Genomic DNA, 18,825 nt, shown 5'->3' with positions numbered 1-18,825 from the left:
ATTATACCATCTTGTAAATATATACGCCATGCGGGTATGAATTTATATGAGTAATGGTGAAGATTGTTGTTGAATAACATTTATGCAAATACGAGTTTTTCTAGTATGGGCCGGGTTTGTGAAGATCGAGGAAGCTGGTAACTTGGTATGTGTACATAGGTTATAGATCTCTATATATTTGTTCTAGAAAGTGGTGGTTTATGTGAGTTGTGCTGCCAAATCTTATGGTTATGATATTGGTTTATAGGCATAATATAGAGTGGCAATGTATGTTTGATGATGTAGTGAATCTTGTTACTACGCAATGTCTAATAAAAAGAAAACTAATATCATAGTGTTCTTTCTTTCTTTCTTTCCTTTTTTTTTTCTTTTCTATTATTGACATGATTAATATCATATTAATGTAAGAACTATTTGATGAGCCAATGAACGAGTTCATGATGATGTTAGTTGGTGGAGATGCCATGCTAAAATCGGTTTGAGAAGATTCATTTAGGGGTTGATTCATCTCAAATTCGGTTTTTGACAAAACGACTCCCTCAATCAACGTTGCAAAAATCCTGACCAGGTGCTGATTAATCGATAGTCGTCTCCCCCACTGATTAAATTTGGGTAGTCGGCCAATTAACCAGCCAATGGTCAAATCTGGCCAAAATCATGATTAATCGGACTTAGTCGAAGTTATCTGGCTAGGTTCCTGCCAAAATCGGCAGTTTCCGACAAGATTTTGGCCAAATTCAGCGGTTTCCAATGAGATTCGGTCAAAATGTGTGTGTGCATACAATCTAAATAATCCCCTTGAGGCAGTGTTGTAGAAATTGTTAGTTGCTAGTCGGGTGGTGGGGTGGAGACTAGCGATTAATCGAATCGGACTTTAATGTATAATTCTCAGTTTTATGTACACACACATTTTTATATAAATCTGAAAATTACATACAAAATGTGTGTGTATATAAAACTAAGAATTATACATTAAAACCGATTCGATTAATTCCGATTAATCGCTAGTCTCCACTCCATCACCCGACTAGCAACTAACAATTTCTACAACACTGCCTCAAGGGGTGTTTATTATTTAGATTGGACATGATTAAACATAAAATCGAACCTGACCCAAACCGGGCAAAACTGAACCCAATTGCACATTTGGTTTTCTGTCTAGTTTTAAACTAAATTCGGAAGTTGGTTCGTCTTTTCACAAAAATCTATTCTTGGTTCAAACTGAATGACCCAATTAAACCAATAACAAACAATTATTATTCAATTTGTCATTTAGTCTAATCCAATTACAATTTTAGTCAAATCTTGTTTAGTCAACAATTCCAATATCAAATTATGGTAAAATAAACTTAAAATATAGTTAGAAAAATGTTATTTGGTTCAAACAAATAATCAACTGGCTTCAGCTTTTTATCTGATTTTTTAACTATCTGAACTTAATTTGGTTTCATTTTCAATTTCAATCAAAAAAATCTTCAAACTAAATAAACCAAAAATTGAATCGATAAACACTCCTACTCAAGCTGAATAGCCCGAATATATAGTGGCTGATAACTGATTTCTATGAACATTCCAATGTTTGACGTACAAACAATATGCTCAAGTTACAGCCTCACACGCATTATGTAAGTTGTACTCAATGCATAAATTGCTCAAGGTGAAGATCGACTAGTGCTGATAAAGTCAAGGTCCAAGCTAAATACTCGTACTTATAAGAATTCAAGCTTCCATCTAATAAGTTGTCAACCAAAGACAAAAAGAAATAGTAAGGGGGTTTGAATATAACACCAGGAAAATTAAAAAGTTAACTATAACATTAATTTTAACATTTTTTTGGTAATTGGAAAGGAAATTAACAAATTATCTTGAATTGATATGTACAACAAACAATCTTAATTACATAAAGAAAATATAAAAAAATTTAGCTGATACTCTAAAACGATACATGACATATTACTCGCACGTCTAATTCTACCATAAATGCTTTGCACGTACACGTCTCAAGCACTAAGTGACAACTATGATTCATAGTCAGGTATCATGAACCACACACGTGAATTACTATCTACGCTGATGTGTAGTGATAAAAAAAACACATGAAGTACCACTATCTACGTTGTTGTATAAAGACGAACGAAACAGCAGTCGACCTCTTTTATGCTCCTCACCTAGTGACCTAGTCAAGTCTAAGGACTTTTCACGCATCATCCTCACTTGTTTTTCAAAGATAAGATCAAACCGAAAGATAAATAAAAAAAATTAAAAAAAAAACGTGTAAAAAGGGTGTACATATATATAATAAGTAAATAAAATAATACTAAGCGACATGTATAACTGTGACAACCTACCTGATGATGTCATGTTTGACAAAATCTTAACATGGCAAGAAACAAACCAAACTGCAAATACAAAATCTTAAATGGCCCCTAACACGAGGGACACGTTAATGGGTTAATGACATATGATGTGTTTAATTGCAAGTGAAAATAAAACTATTTGACAAAAACTAAAAATTTGAAACCATTAAACTAAAACCGTAGGTTTGGTCAAATCATAAGAAAGAAAGCCGTAGTTTTCTCTTTTTCTTTTAATCATGCATTTAAAAGCGAAACGCAAACTAAACAAACTACATAACTTTTATTAGAAGTTGAGTGGTTATTTGACACACATTATTCAAAAATAAGCTTTTGTTGTTAGTTGAAGTTCATCATATCAGGTAGAGTCTCAGGTTTGATAAATTAATAGAAGTTGGACTCGCTAAGTTCCATGCTTCCAAGATGATGAAATGAAACATGCATTGCTTTATTCATCTTGAAGATAATACTGGAATGACAGAATTTAAACACCACTATAATTCACTCACTTGTATTTATAAAGTTTAACACACGTTTTACAACATAGAAGAAAATTTTAATTGAGGTTTGATTCGAATATTCAAGTTACCATTTGCGAAAACATTCCATAGTAGCCTTAATAGTCATGATTCAATTTAAATCTTTCATAAATGAAAATCCAGATTTATATGTATGGTTATCAAACTCAAAACATATTTTTTCATTCATTTATACGAATACATGTTGTCTAAGTATTCATTCATATTCATTAATTTATTCGTGTTTGTTTGGTTCGTCTACCTATCCATTGCGTTTTCTTATTTAACATATGTTTGATTTGCCAATGTTATATTTATTATTAGTTTATTAAAATTAGAGTAAAGGAATAACAAATAAAAGTTGGTGACAGGAATGTTTAGATTTTTTAATAGAGACCCAAGTCACTTGTATCACTTTGGTCGGTTGGTGGATTAAGCTAACGAAAAAATTGAGTTAGACCTTGTATAAAGTTGTCAGTTTGCATCTCAAGCCTATCTGGGTTTTCGTCCCACCGTTTGCTACGTTAGAGAGTTATGCTCTTAGGCTGTTCTCTATGGTGGGAGACATCGAAGCTCCTCCACAGTGCCACGTCATTGCCACAAGGCTTCGAACCCTGTCCCACTATGGTTTAAAGCCCGTGTTAAAAAAGAGAAACTAGAAAGTACTAAAACTTAAAATATTACAACCCTTAATTATAAAACAGAAGAACGTTAAGCTACTTTAAAAATAAAAAAAGTGCAAATAATAATAAAAAAAAGGTAAAAGAAAAAGCAAGACATTGGAAACAGAAATTGTCCCCTCATTGAATAATAATAAATAATAATTTTCTCTGCCGTAATTCTTCTTTCTCTTTCTCTTTCTCTTTGTTTCTTTGACTCTGCTGGCAAACGACGACTGTATCTGAGCTGCTGTTACTGATCATCGCGGCGGTTTACAGATCTGCGAGGCGGAATTGGTGCGTTCTAGTGTTGCAAATTGAGCTTTGAAGTCTATTTAGCTGTGCTGTTACGATTCATTAATTAATTATGTTCATTTTGCTAGGGTTAGGTGACGTGGATGGTAGTGGACGGACGGCAGTGTGTGATTCCAATTGATAATGACCGGCGGATTCTGGTGGTGGTGCGGTGGTGAATCCGAATGGCAGATCTTGCAATTAGCTACGGTAACAACGCACAACGTGACATTGAACAGGTATATTCCTATAATATGCCATCTCATATTTCAATTATACTGTCTCATACTACTTAGTAATGTGTGATACTTATTAAATTGCCAAGTTTTAGGGCTTACTGTGGCACACTGAATCATTTTTAAGTTTTTAAACTGATATTACAAGTTTCTTCTATGAGATATATATATATATTTTCCTATATGGAAAATCCATTAGGTGTATAGCAGGTTTCTAAATTATTTTGTTTTTTGCATGATTTGGCGACCGAAAGTTCCATTATTCTTATTTGGTTTTCTTACCTTTTGCAGGCATTAATTGCTCTGAAGAAGGGTGCGCATTTACTTAAATACGGTCGCAAGGGGAAACCTAAGTTTTGTCCATTTAGACTTTCTCATGTGATTCTTCTTAACTTGTTTTCTTCGTAGTATCAGAAACAATGTATCCTTTTTTGTTTAATGATTTTGCTTGATTTCTGCAATTCGGTATGTGAAAAAGAAAAACATGCAATGAGTCATAATTGAAAAACATAGTGGGAACTTGAAACTTGTGGTGGTTCTTTCTAAATACCAACTACAAATGCAGCATAATGTTGATTCTATGATGTAGACAGATTATGGGTTTAGGGTTTAGGGGAAAAGTTATACCTGTAAGTCAAGTTGATGTTTGTGTTTGGTAGTTATTATAGTTATGGTTGATATCCACAACTTATACACGAATTGTTACTTATTACCATAATTGAAAATTTCAGTATGCTCTTTTCCTTCTTGTCATTTAATGGTTGCTAATAATTTAAATTTGAACCTGCAGGATGAATCATCTTTAATTTGGATTTCTGGCAGTGGTGAAAAAAGCTTGAAATTAGCCTCAGTCACTAGAATTATTCCTGGACAAAGAACTGTGAGTGTTATCTATTCTACGTTCTTTCATGCATCAGTTAGGAATCACGATACCTTTTGTTTCTTGCATATCATCATTGTTTGTAATGCTTTGTTATTAATATTCTGCTAGGCTGTCTTCCGGCGTTACCTGCGTCCCGAAAAGGACTATCTTTCATTTTCTCTCATATACAACAACGGGAAACGATCTCTTGATTTGGTTAGTGATTAATTCATCACATGATGCACATGAAAATGATTTCTTTTTTCTTTTTGTTTTTATCCTCTAAACTCATGCTTCATATATCAGATCTGCAAGGACAAAGTTGAGAGTGAAGTGTGGATAGCATGTCTTAAAGCACTGATTTCATCTTTGCAAGGAGGGCGTTTGAAAATTGATGGATGGAGTGATGGAGGCCTTTACCTTGATGTATGTTTACCTGCTTGTTAACTTCCTTCTGTTATAATTGTCATTTATCACAACATGGTTTTGGTAAACATTTATGGATATTGCATTTGCCAGTTTTTAAATATGCTCAAAACGGGAGATCAGTTGATTCATAGGTAGGCCTGTAAATGAACCGAACGTTTAATGAACAGTTCGGCAGAAAGTTCGTTTATGTTCGCTAATTTACGTTTGTTTTTGTGTGTTTGATAATAAATTCATTTAATTTCTTTTCGTTTGTTGTAATTTAGTCCAGTTTTGGTAACTTTCAGTCCCGACACATTGTTGTTTATATTTACTTCTAATTAGTTTTATGTTAGTTATGTTTGTTCATCTTTGTCAAGTTATTTTCGTTGGTTTACGTTCGTGAGCCGTTTGTTTATACTGTTAATGACAAGCACGAACACGAACAAGAAAACCCCGGTTGTTTAATTGTTCGTTTTTATCGTTTGTTTTGTTTAAGTTAAACGCACGAACACAAACATGCTCCGTTCTTGTTCGTTCGTTTTGTTTCCAGGCCTATTCATAGGACGGTTATCACTTTTAAATTTGGCCCGAAACTCCATTTGTGTGCATGAGAAGCTGTAGGGTCCACTTTATCTTGTCAAAGTCCATTGTTAAAATATTAAGTTAAAAACATATCTTTTTGTTAATATTCATTGTAAATTACAATATGAAGATAACATGAGATATTAACTTATTACCATAAGTATAGTCTTTTTTTGGTGTAAGATTATCAATTTCTTAAATATTTTAGCAAAAAGACACTAATTTATTGGCTATCTTTAAGGCTTATGATATTTTGTTTTATTAATGTTATTTTCTGTTTGGTCAATTAAAACCAGGATAATAAGGATTTAGCATCAAACAGTGCAAGCGATAGTTCAATTAGTTCAAACCCAACAGACCGGTCATATGCAGCAACCTCAGACCAAACAAACATGCAACTAAAAGGTTCGAATTCTGATGCTTTTAGGGTTAGCATATCTAGTGCACCTAGTACTTCTAGTCACGGGTCAGGACCCGATGATTCTGAATCTTTAGGAGACGTGTATATATGGGGCGAGGTAATATGTGACAACGTTGTCAAACTCGGGCCCGACCCAAATGTGAATCTTTTGGCCACACGAACCGACATCCTTCTGCCCCGACCATTAGAGTCAAAGTTGGTTTTAGATGTTAGTCAAATAGCCTGTGGAGTGAGGCATGCTGGTTTAGTAACCAGACAAGGTGAACTTTTCACATGGGGCGAGGAGTCAGGCGGTCGGCTCGGTCACGGTGTTGGGAAAGACGCGAGCCAACCTCGTTTAGTCGAATCTTTAACTGTTTCCAATATTGATTTTGTTGCGTGTGGAGAGTTTCATACGTGCGCGGTTACATCGTTCGGGGAGATGTATACGTGGGGTGATGGGACCCACAATGTCGGGCTTCTCGGGCACGGGACAGATGTCAGTCACTGGATACCTAAGCGAATATCTGGTCCGCTCGAAGGGCTTCAAGTTTCTTCGGTAACGTGTGGCCCGTGGCATACGGCGTTAATAACATCGGCCCGACAACTTTTTACGTTCGGTGATGGGACATTTGGTGTTTTGGGCCACGGTGATCGCGAAAATGTGTTGTACCCGAAAGAGGTGGAGTCCCTTTCTGGGTTGCGGACAGTTGCGGTTGCATGTGGGGTATGGCACACGGCTGCGGTTGTAGATGTTATCGTCACACAGTCGGGTTCGAGCGTTTCTTCGGGCAAACTATTTACATGGGGTGACGGAGATAAAAACCGACTCGGTCACGGTAACAAAGAGCCTCGGCTCAAACCCACGTGCGTACCCACACTCATCGATTACAATTTCCACAAGGTTGCTTGCGGGCATAGTTTGACAGTAGGGTTAACAACATCTGGCCATGTTTATACAATGGGAAGCACAGTTTACGGTCAACTTGGAAACCCCGAGTGTGATGGAAAATTACCTTGTCCGGTAGAAGGTAATCTGGTCAATTCACCTGTTGAAGAAATTGCGTGTGGCGCATATCACGTGGCAGTATTAACATCAAAAAATGAGGTTTATACATGGGGTAAAGGAGCTAACGGCCGATTAGGTCATGGGGACGTTGAAGACCGAAAAACACCTACTCTCGTTGAATCATTAAATGATCGGCACGTTAAGTGTATTGCTTGCGGGTCAAACTACACGGCTGTGATTTGTGTTCACAAATGGGTTTCGGGTACCGAGCAATCTCAATGCTCGTCTTGTAGGCAGGCTTTCGGGTTCACTAGAAAGAGGCATAACTGTTATAACTGTGGACTCGTGCATTGTCATTCGTGTAGTTCAAAAAAAGCACCACGAGCCGCGCTAGCTCCAAACCCGGGAAAACCTTACCGCGTGTGCGATTCATGTTTCACAAAGTTAGGTAAGATGGCAGAAACTGGGGTCACTAGCAAACGAAACGTTAAACCCCGCTTATTGGGTGAGAACAAGGATTTGATTAAGCTTCTAGATAACAAAGCGGTTAAACAAGGGAAAAAAGGTGATGTGTTTCTCGGTCGGTCAACACAATGTCAAACCTTGATGCAGCTCAAAGATGTTGTGTTGTTGAGTGATTTTAACCGAGCAATTCCAAAACCGATTAATATTCAGTCTTCCAAAACATCACGGTCAGTGTCACCGATTTCTAGAAAACCGAGCCCGCCACGTTCAGCAACACCAGTTCCTACAAGGTCCGGGCTTTCTTTCTCAAAAGGGGTTGCTGATGGTTTGAAGAAAACAAATGAAGTTTTGAATCAAGAAGTTATCAAATTGCATGGGCAGGTAGGTAGTTACCAGATTTCATACGAGTGGTTTTTTCTAAATTCTAACTAGAAATTAATTTAAAATTTTATGAAGGTTGATATCTTGAGGCGTCAATATACCATTCAAGAAGCCGAGCTACAAAAATCAAGAAAAACGGCTCAGGAAGCTATGGTGTTGGCTGCTGAAGAATCTGCTAAATGTAAAGCTTCAAAAGATGTGATACAATCTCTAACTGCCAAGGTGAGTATTGTTAAAGTGTGTGTTTTAATCTGTTGGATGATGTAGATATAGATGCCTCGTTTTTTTAGTTTCTGAAAACCATTTGGTTTCGGTTTTACCATTTAGGCTCAAAAATTTTGGGCCAGAAAAAAAATTGCCCAAAATAATGAATTTGGACCTAAATCTTTTAATCAATTAATTGATGTTATACATTTGGACTAAAATATTTTGATTACACTATTAAATTTTTATAATTCACTTAACTTTCAAAATTTAAATTGAAAATCTATACATTCGGTCCAGGTTTTTTTTTCCTGTTTTAATTACATGCAAAAGGGAAACTGAACCGATGATTCGTTTTATGAAAACATAAAACCAAACAGTCTGAATTTGTTTGGGTTTGATTATTTCGATTAGGTTTTTTCAGTTATGGATGGGTTTCTTAGATTTGATTCACACCCCTGGTCAAAAGTGGTAACCTTTTTAGTGTGTGTAACAATGGGTCAGGTCGGGTTGGATTTGACCTGCTAACACTTTCCCCCCCAATTTTTTGAATTTAAAACAACTAATGTTATAAACATGATTAAATTACAATCTAATTCTTGTTGTCTTGTAATTAATAGAACTATTTAGGAGCTTGTAGCATTTGACCTGTTTACCCACATATCATCATCATCATCATCATCATCATCATCATCATCATCATCATCGTACTCAGTATATCCCACCAATAGCAAAGCTATGGTAGGGTCTGAGGAGGGTAAGATGTAGGCAGCCTTACCTCTACCCCGTAGGAAGAGAGAGGCTGCTTCCAGTGAGACCCCTGGCTCGATAGTAGTTTTGCATCAAGCCTTGGACATAAGGCACGTAACGCTCAACCATCGGCACACCGGTCGATTGGTGCATGTACCCTTGTCTTTCGGCACATCGGCACAACGTTATACATCAACGCCACCACATGATGCCTGATTAACCTTCCGCCACTTTTAACGTTATCTGTTTACCCACATAGACATATTTAATATTTTTATCAATAGCAAATTCTTTCTATTTTACCATTGTTAACATTATATGTAAAAAACATCCATTGACCCATTTTCCTTTTAACTACTATTTTGGATTTTTATTTTCTTGACATAAATAAACAAGTTAATGCTAGTTTCTCACTAGTTATATGCAAATTGCAGCTGAAGGATATGGCAGAGAGTTTGCCCCCGGGGTCGTATGACAGCATCAGGTCAATAAATGGGTTTGACCAGACTGGCGTTCTTCATAATGCTGATGTGGATGGTGATGATAAACCGTTATCAAACGGGTCACTGGGTCCCACTGAAACAGTTACAGGTCATAGCCCGGAATCGAGAACGGCTAACGGGAATAATGAGTATGTGAATGGAGTAGGGGAAAAGCTGGAAAACAATAATTATGATGAAAGCAAAGATTCTGATGTGAGTACTGCTGCAACTGTTATTGATCATGTTGAGGCTGAATGGATTGAACAGTTTGAACCCGGTGTGTATATAACGTTAGTTGCTCTTCGTGATGGAACTAGAGATCTCAAACGAGTGCGCTTCAGGTATGCTTTATTTTTTGAAATTAAATAAATAATCATTGTATCTGTGATGAAATTAGAGAATCTGATGATGTTTATTTTTGAGTTTGTAGCCGAAGAAGATTTGGAGAGCATCAAGCACAGACGTGGTGGTCGGAAAACCGTGAAAAAGTGTACGAAAGATATAACGTGTGTGGTTCAAGCAAATCATCGGTTTCCTCAACAACCGCCTCGCGTAGGTCGGGTGAATCTGTAGTACCACCCGCAAAGTATTAAGTTAATACCATATCTACCAGTACCATTGTTTCATGGTTCTGAACAAAGTGAAGATAGCTGCCCCAATTATTTTGTTAGTTTTTAAATATTGCAGTTTTTTGTAATTTATGTATTTAGTGGGGCCCACAGTTGGATTTTTATTTAAGTAGGAATTGGATTGGTTCTTTCAGAGACCTTATTTGAACCCGAATTATGTCAAATTATGTCGGCCTTGGCATCTCAAGCTTCTCTCTACTCCTGCTATTCAAATGAGTCTATAGCTATGTGATATGTACAGCTACTCCAATACTCTGGTGTATGATTCTACAAGACTAGTACTCATGTACTGCCACATCATTCTCGTCCTATTGCTAAATCAGAAAGACTAATCAACGTAAAACAATACAGGACATTTTATAAACGCGCGCGCCCCAACATTAGGTTGGGATGTTGTGAGCTTAATCTCCATACAACATGGACCGGAAAATCTGTTGTACTACATCTGATTACTCACTCTGGGCACCGCGTATGAAACCTGAAGAGGGATTTGATATTATTTTGTGTGTACACATGAGAAATACTGGATTGCAAGAATAACCAAGGGTTCGTGAGACCATTATGAATTGCATAAATTTGAATGTAAAGAGAAAAGTTACATTCATACGAAAAAAAAAAAGGTTCTTTTATTGGCCTTTTCTTTTTGAACAACAGCCTTAATCAAACTTGTTAAAATTTTCTTATCAAAAATTAAAAAGTCAGAATTAGGTCAATCTTAAACGCGATGAGTCTATATGAGGCGTTTAGTAAAGCAACTTGGGCCTGAGCCCGAGCTTCATACACCAAGTATGATTGCACGCTTTGTTGGTCTTCGATTGTTGCAAAAGAAATAGATATACAGTAGCATTATCCAACTTGAATCGAACCATTTCATACAACAGCTTGAAATATTAACCTGAGGGTTGAAACCATCATCTCTAATGACGCATTAGTCTTGACCATTATCCCAAAGTGGGCGAAACGCCCTAGTAACACTATGGTCATGAAATCTCATAATCTAGTAATCTACCCAACAATTTTCTTCGAAACTCGATCACAGGCATTTCATCCTTCCGTATAATATACCAAATCGATCTATTTCATATCATCTCAAAATCATATAATCCTAAAATAATAATATTGAACACAAAAAAAATCAATATTCTCAAGACCAAGGAAGGGAACCTGTATACAGTGAAGCCCCACAATATCTAAACAAGCCTTCAATCTCGGGGCAGCCATTAGGATAAGGTATCGATCTATGAAACGGGTCCCGACCAATCTTTTTGCGACGGAGTGAACCCAAACATGCGTACGGGTCATGCTCAAACTGAGTCCTCACTAATGCCTCACCTTTTAACGCTGCTTCTTTTGATGGCGTGGCAGCTGGGGTGCCCGAGTACATGAATCTTGTCTCAGGAAACCGAATTGCAGATCGGTGCAAGTTAACAAACCGCTTTTTCTTGAAATCATACCCCACAACCTACAATTTCGTTAATTAACCATTCAATTTCATTAAAGGTGGTGATTTCGATTAAGCTATGTTTTATCTCAAACGGGCCAAATCAGTCAAGGAAACATGTATGACCAATTAAGTTATGCTTTAACAATGTATAAAGTGAGAAAAAGATATATTAACATACGGTTATATTTTGTGGATACGAGCCTGTAAGTTCCCTGAATCGACACACGCTAAATAGAAGATTCTCAAAGCTGTCGCGAGCATGTTCTTCTGTAAGTGCCTTCCATCTCACCTTCTCTTGGTTGCCTGAAATCACAATGTTAATTATAGTTATAAGTGTTATTATTATGCTTTATTAGTTTATGGCCCGTGCTCGTATGCTCATTATAAGTTTCCTACATAACTCAAAAGCTATAATAACTAGAACTCACCAAACCATCCTTTCGACTCAGCAACCATCCAATAACTCTGCGCCTCACTTCGCGGGCCCGCGTCTTTCCGAGTCTCACCGCCACTAAACAACAACAACGCCTCGTCATCTTTAGCTGCAATCTCAATCCCCTCTTTAATATGTGCTACAAAAGTAGCAGCTTGCCCAACATTCTTCTGATACGGTTCAAGAAACCACGAACCCTCCTTGTCAATCTTCTCACAACTACTACTCGTGTATATTGAATGCCCCGCAACCATTACAAGGTTACGCAGCTTCGCAAACGGATAATACGAATACCCATTATCCAAACCAATGTTGTATCTGCTGTAACTAGTACTAACACGGCTCGTATAAAGCGAAAAAATAACGCAACTGGCGACCACAAACGACAGCAACAGCAACAACAGCATCACAGGGTGCAGCTTGTAGTGATACATGACTCGGTTGCCACACGATTTGACGAGTGTGACCGGATGAAAGGGTGAATGTTTAGGTTTTCTTGATTTTCTAATAATATTGGATTCTAAATCGAAATCGGATTTCGGGTAGGCGGTGAATGACTTAGGGCTATCTGAGTTGAATAGGTAACTCATTATTATTATTATTATTATTATTATTATGGGTTGTAATTATCATAGCATTCCTAAATGATGGATTGTGTGAATAAAAATGGGATCTTGATTCATACACAGAATCGCAGGTAAACGAAATCAGAAACAGTTATCGGCTTACAAATCAAACAAACAAATTGAGATCTGGGTTTAGTTATACTTACCTAATTGAAGACCAGAGTGTAGAATAATTTGGAATTCAGATTTCAGATCATAGATTGACTGTGTTGTTAATCAAGTGACTATTACTTCATTTAAAGTCCCTCAAGTTTGTAACTTTGGACCTAAAGGAACAGGGTTTTAGTAATATGAACTAGTGGTATTCGTGGTTCGAGTTCGAAACCGTCTAAATTGGTCACCCGTTTGGTTTTATTGTTGGTTTTTTTCTTATTTTTTGGTTGGTCGATTTTGAAAATTTAAAACTGTAACGAATGGTTTGATTTACGGTTTATACCCCTCTTTAGCTGCAATCTCAATCCCCTTTTTAATGTTGTGCTTACTTAATTAATTGTAATTATATTTACCTAAATATCAAGTTGGGTTTTTATCAACTTTATATTTTTTAATGTTGTGCTTACTTAATTAATTGTAATTATATTTACCTAAATATCAAGTTGGGTTTTTATCAACTATATATATAGGACTTTTATCAAAAATCATCATCATCATCATCGTACTCATTATATCCCACCAATAGCAATGCTATGGTAGGGTCTGAGGAGGGCAAGATGTAGACAACCTTACCTCTATCCCATAGGGATAGAGAGGCTGCTTCCGGTGAGACCCCCGGCTCGATAGTAGTTTTGAATCAAGCCTTGGACATAAGACACATAACACTCAATCATCGGGACACCGGCTGATTGGTGCATGTGCCCTTGTCTTTCGGCTATCAACGCCACCACATGATGCCTGATTAACCTTCCGCCACTTTTAACGTTATTTTCACGTGATTAGTAAAATAACGTCAAAATTAGTGCAATTTTACTTTTGCCCACCCAAGGGTTCACACATATATACATTATATGTGCGCACCACAAGCAGGGCGTGACTTTTATCAAAATATGTCATCTAATAAAACTTATCAGTATTGTGTCAATTTTTTTCTTCATCGTATAACACAACCTCAAGTTTCTAAAGATATAACGTTAGTTCTCTACTATATTGTTAGATAGTTTGCTGTAACTTTATTTTAAGCATTTTTTATTTACTTTTCATATTTTGAACATCTTGTATTAACTATTAAAACTTTACGAGCTCAAACCGTGAAACCAACCGGAACCAAATCGTAAGTAACGGTTTGGTTTGGATCGGTTTCAAATTTTAACGGTTCAGTTTTGGTTTTCAATAACAAAAACCGTTCTGATTCACGATTTGACCTTAAAATCGCTAAAACCGGACCGTGAACACCAATATGAACGGACGTGAACAAATTCTCTTGTTCAATTGATTAAATGAACAAATATGAACACACATTTTGTTTCGTTCGTTCATTTATGTTAGTTTATTTTGATTCATTCAAATTAAAAAAAAATACTTAAGTAGTTATCTTTATATAAACACAAACATAAAAGAGGCTCGTACGCCTTGATTGTATTTCAAACTTCATGAGCACATCTAGTTCATCTTTAACCCAACAAGTCATTCCCTACAAGCTAATTTGTATTTTTTCAGCTTGTTTGCTCAAATTGTGTTTTCTTCTTAGGATTCTTTGATTGACGCAATATCTTAGTTCTTTGTGTTCATTAATGCTAACTTATGTTTGTTTATGTTTGATTAATTATGTTTATTTGTTTTCATTTATGTTTGTTCTATTATGTTTGTTTGTTTAAATTAACGAACATGAACGGACAAACCCTTTTTTCTTATTGAACGAGCATGAACAACAAAATTTGTTTGATTATATGTTCGTGTTTAGTTAAAGTTAAACGAATGAACACGAGCATGCCCTCGTTTGTGTTTATTTAGTTTGTTTACAAGCTTACTTCTTTGTTTGGGTATTAGTTACTTATTACTATTGAATTTTGAGTGCATGTGTTGGTATCAGACAGGGTTATACACAAGTCGAGTTAAACCAAGCTAGAGTCATTTGGACTTGGTTTGTTTATAACCGAGTCGACTTCGAGCGAGTTTCGAACTATTTGAACAACCCTAGCTTAACATGATCACCACTTTGAGTTCTAGTTCCACCACACAAGTTGCATTGCCAAGGTTCAACAAATTACACGAAAAAGAAGAAAAGAAAAAGAAGAAAAAAAAAAGTAGGTCACTCGCTACCAAATCAGCTATCAACATAAAGTGTCGGTGTTGGTGTTGGACACTCCGACTCTAAGATTTGAGGTGAGAGAGTAAGAATGCAATGTGATATAAAACATTAAAATTTGGCTTTAACTTAAACGAGACGAAACAAGTTGAGCTAACGCCAACCCATACTTGGTTTGTATACAAACCAAGTCGAGCCGAGCCAGCTCTTTCACAACCGAGTCAATTTTGAGTTAACTATTTCAGAGCTTCTTTGAGCGAGCTTCAAGGTGTTTGAATAACTTATGGGGGTAAAATTACTTTTCGAGAGAAATTCTATTATCAACTCACCCCTAAAGAGACTTGAAATATTAAATATTCCCACACTTTTCACAATTCTATAGATCTAATGATTTCTGACTAGTCTTTACATTTTTAAAAATTATATAATATATTAAGATATCTAGTTTCCATGTAGGTAAACAAGTTTGGGTGACATGGACAACCATATCAAATTATCAATATTGAAAAATAATGAAAACGTTTCTGTCGTTAAAAAAGTTAAGTGATTTTAATGGAGCATGATAAAACTTTTGTTACTTATGGGGCATGGATTCAATGTTTTAAGATCGTCAACTTATTCCACCAAATTGAAAGATGGAGCACTAGACCACTATTCAAAAGGCTGCATACAATTGGTGAAAGACATCCCCCCACCGATTTTGGTTTAAAGTTAAAACATGCCAATTAAGTACGAAAAATACACGTGAAGTTGCTACTTAATAGCTAGTTTGGTGGGCTAATTATGCCAATATAACCAATAATACTTCAAAGCAGTGGCGGAGCCACTCTATCACCATCGGGTTCGGCCGAACCCGGTTCTTTTTCGGTTTTATATAGAACCTATAGTGTTGAATTAACGAGCGAACCCATTCTTTTTGACGAGCGAACTCTGTATCGTTTTAAAAAAGTATATTCGAACTCATTGATTATAAAAATGTTAGTTATATTTTTTTAGTAACGAATATTCATTTTATAAAATATAAAAAGTAAAAAAACTATAAAAATTATTAACAAACATTATATGGGCCAATAATACCCTATTACCCCATATATATATTAATAAAAAGCCTAAAACACTTATAGGATGGGTCAGTAAGCACAACCCAATTAAATTTTTTTAAACATAATACCTAAATAAAAAATAAATAAATAAAAAATAAAAACATCGACCATCGACTCAGCAACCAATCAGCTTCTTTCTATCAACCAGATGACCATGGCTTCATTGCCTTCACCGTTTGCCTCAAGGTTTCAACCATTGCCAACAACCAATGGTTGTTTGTTTTCTTCATTGAAGCATGTGAAGTCAGATTTACGTAATCATTTGGGTGACAATTATATAATTGATGCTTGTATTTGTTATATTGAGAATGAGTTCTTTTTCAAGGTCGCTATTGAAGATATTTTTCAAAACATGAAAACACGTAAGGAACAATTATAATATGCAATATCTTTTTATTTAATGACTTTGTATTTTATTGAATGCTAACGATATATTTTTGTTATGATAATGAAACTGCATTTTATTTATGTAACCGAATGATCTACCCGACCCGACTCATTCGGGTCCAAAAACTTTGACACCAGAAAAAATCAAGCATAAAAAAATTCCGAACCCATAGAAAAAAATTTCTGGCTCCGCCACTGGTTCAAAGAAGACATGTGACATAGTTACAAGTAAATAACAATTCATATTACATGTTAAACAGTACCAAAGTCCAAAATTCAAGTGACACAAATAAGTTGTAACACCCCGAATAAAAGTAAATATGTATATGCAAGCATATACACGTTTTTTCGGGATTTAAATAATGTTTAGGGTCAATTTTTGGTGTTTAATAAGCCAAGTGACTAAATCTGTAAATTATGAGAGTTAACAGTGAGGGGCTGAAAATGTAACTTTCGAAAAGTTGGTTAGACGGACCATCTAATGGTTGTCAAATTTGTGGTCTGGCTATTTTGTGGCTGACACGAATCTACCATTTTTAACACCTTGCCTGATGTATGGTAGCCTCATCTTTATCAAACCCACTGTCTAGATGGACGCGATGGCATCTCCTGAAGCTGCATGAGACCTCATTCCATCATCATCTCCACTCTTTTCCTTGTATGTGTTCTTAAGAGTTTTCGTGGTGTTTTTCATGATAAAGATCTATTTGGGATATGTTTACAGAGCGATTACTCGCTGTTAGGCCTTGAATCATCCTTGTGTGGTAAGATTTACTTAAGAGCTTGATTTCCGTTAAGTTGATGGCTTGATTTTAGCGTTTTTAAGCTTTAGATTATTGCATGCAGATTGTTTGGCGGATTTAGGAAGCTTTATTGTTGGTTCTTGTGATTGATTTCAAGTGTAGGTAACTATTTCATGGCCTTTTGTGATTACAAGATATATTTGACCCATTTGCACAAAAACCGACACCAAAATTTATATATGTCAATTTAGGTAAATATCGGGCCTTGATGGGCGTGTGTAGGTTCATTTTGGCTATACAAGCCCATACTGGGTCATATAAAGTCAATTTAGGTCTACTGATATACGTGTGTGAATACTGAATACTATACATTGTCGGGCTTGAAATGTGCTTCTTGGTTTGTGTTTGCTACAAAACAAGTCAACTTGGGATGAACCACGTCCAAAAAACAATTTGCTATATTTGAAATATAGGGATGTCACGCTTGGCTTCAATTCATACAGTCCATGTTTCAAATTTCAATGTGTTTGTTGGCTGTAGCTTTATAAAAGTGGTTTAAAGAACAAATAATAAAGCTTATAAAGTGAACTTTTAATTGATTTAAATACGAAATTAGTGAAGAAGTCAATGTTTTATTTCATGTTTCAACCTGTGTATATACTGTAGAATCTATCAGAAAGTACTAACTGGCTGTTGTCATCAATGATACTGAGTTTTCTAGTAGTGACATCGACTATTTACCGGCTTATACTTTGCTAGCCAATCAACCCTAGATAACAAGATCAAATATTATATTGTGAAATCGAAAAACACTTTTCTTCTTTCTACAAGTTTTTTCTTCTCCTTTCCAAACTAAAATCATAACTACTAAAGAGACACCTTTTTTTCCCAATGGTTCTATTATATTGAAAGAAAAGGCAATAAGAGTACCCATAACCCATCTAAAGCCACTATGACTAAACTTGTGATCAAACTTTGGTTGTACTTGGAAAGCATGGGCATATGAATAAACAAATTACCAACATTTTCCCCTTTTCTTTTAGAGCCAACTTTGTCTTTCATATAGCCATTGTATACACATTTATACTTTTTAAACTACGTGTTTTTTTAAATAAAATAACCTCATGCCCACATCATATCTACAAGAAACTTTGTTGAACAAGAAAATAAACGTAAATACATATACACATAAGATAGATATACATCATATCACATATTATTATATTATGCGTACACATCATTTCCACTTAAATAGTAGGTACTTGCAACCCGTCACCAAAATATATATTTTCAAGATGGCATACTTGTGTTTTGGGCACAAAGTTCACTACTAAATTGTGTCAAAACTCAAAACATTTGCATATTTGATGCACTTTATTATAGATTTTGATCAACATGTACGACACATCAAACTAATTACGATCGTATGTACAACTTATGAGTTTTGTTATCAATTATAACTCGCTTTGATGCACATGTATATATGTTTTACTTTATATGCGAATTCATTGTTATAATTACTTCTGATTCACATGCATATAAATATATGTCTATCTTTATATTCTAAAAAGTAAAAAAAAAAATGGAAATCAACCATAAATAAGGGGTTGAAAA

General features: G+C 35.6%; 2 protein-coding genes across 2 annotated transcripts; one reads left to right on the top strand and one right to left on the bottom strand.

Moving 5' to 3' along the window:
- The first annotated feature begins 3,777 nt into the window (after window positions 1-3,777).
- LOC143542558 (PH, RCC1 and FYVE domains-containing protein 1-like) lies at window positions 3,778-10,286 on the top strand. Its single transcript, XM_077035120.1, has 10 exons — window positions 3,778-3,828; window positions 3,915-4,064; window positions 4,353-4,439; window positions 4,852-4,941; window positions 5,053-5,139; window positions 5,230-5,349; window positions 6,210-8,168; window positions 8,244-8,390; window positions 9,557-9,945; window positions 10,035-10,286. The coding sequence occupies exons 2-10, from the start codon at window positions 4,011-4,013 to the stop codon at window positions 10,195-10,197; spliced, it is 3,096 nt and encodes a 1,031-aa protein (XP_076891235.1). The 5' UTR covers window positions 3,778-3,828; window positions 3,915-4,010; the 3' UTR covers window positions 10,198-10,286.
- A 964-nt stretch (window positions 10,287-11,250) lies between these two features.
- Window positions 11,251-12,700, bottom strand: LOC143542535 (uncharacterized protein C57A10.07-like). The gene is made up of 3 exons (XM_077035102.1): window positions 12,106-12,700; window positions 11,856-11,980; window positions 11,251-11,695 (listed from the first exon to the last, which is right to left on the bottom strand). The coding sequence occupies exons 1-3, from the start codon at window positions 12,698-12,700 to the stop codon at window positions 11,378-11,380; spliced, it is 1,038 nt and encodes a 345-aa protein (XP_076891217.1). The 3' UTR covers window positions 11,251-11,377.
- Window positions 12,701-18,825: the final 6,125 nt, after the last annotated feature.

This window comes from Bidens hawaiensis, unplaced genomic scaffold (assembly GCF_021521415.1).
Source record: "Bidens hawaiensis isolate Kalapana, Puna unplaced genomic scaffold, B.hawaiensis_p1.1 tig00012897_1, whole genome shotgun sequence".
NCBI lineage: Eukaryota > Viridiplantae > Streptophyta > Magnoliopsida > Asterales > Asteraceae > Bidens > Bidens hawaiensis.
This window is presented reverse-complemented; position numbering and strand designations above follow the sequence as displayed.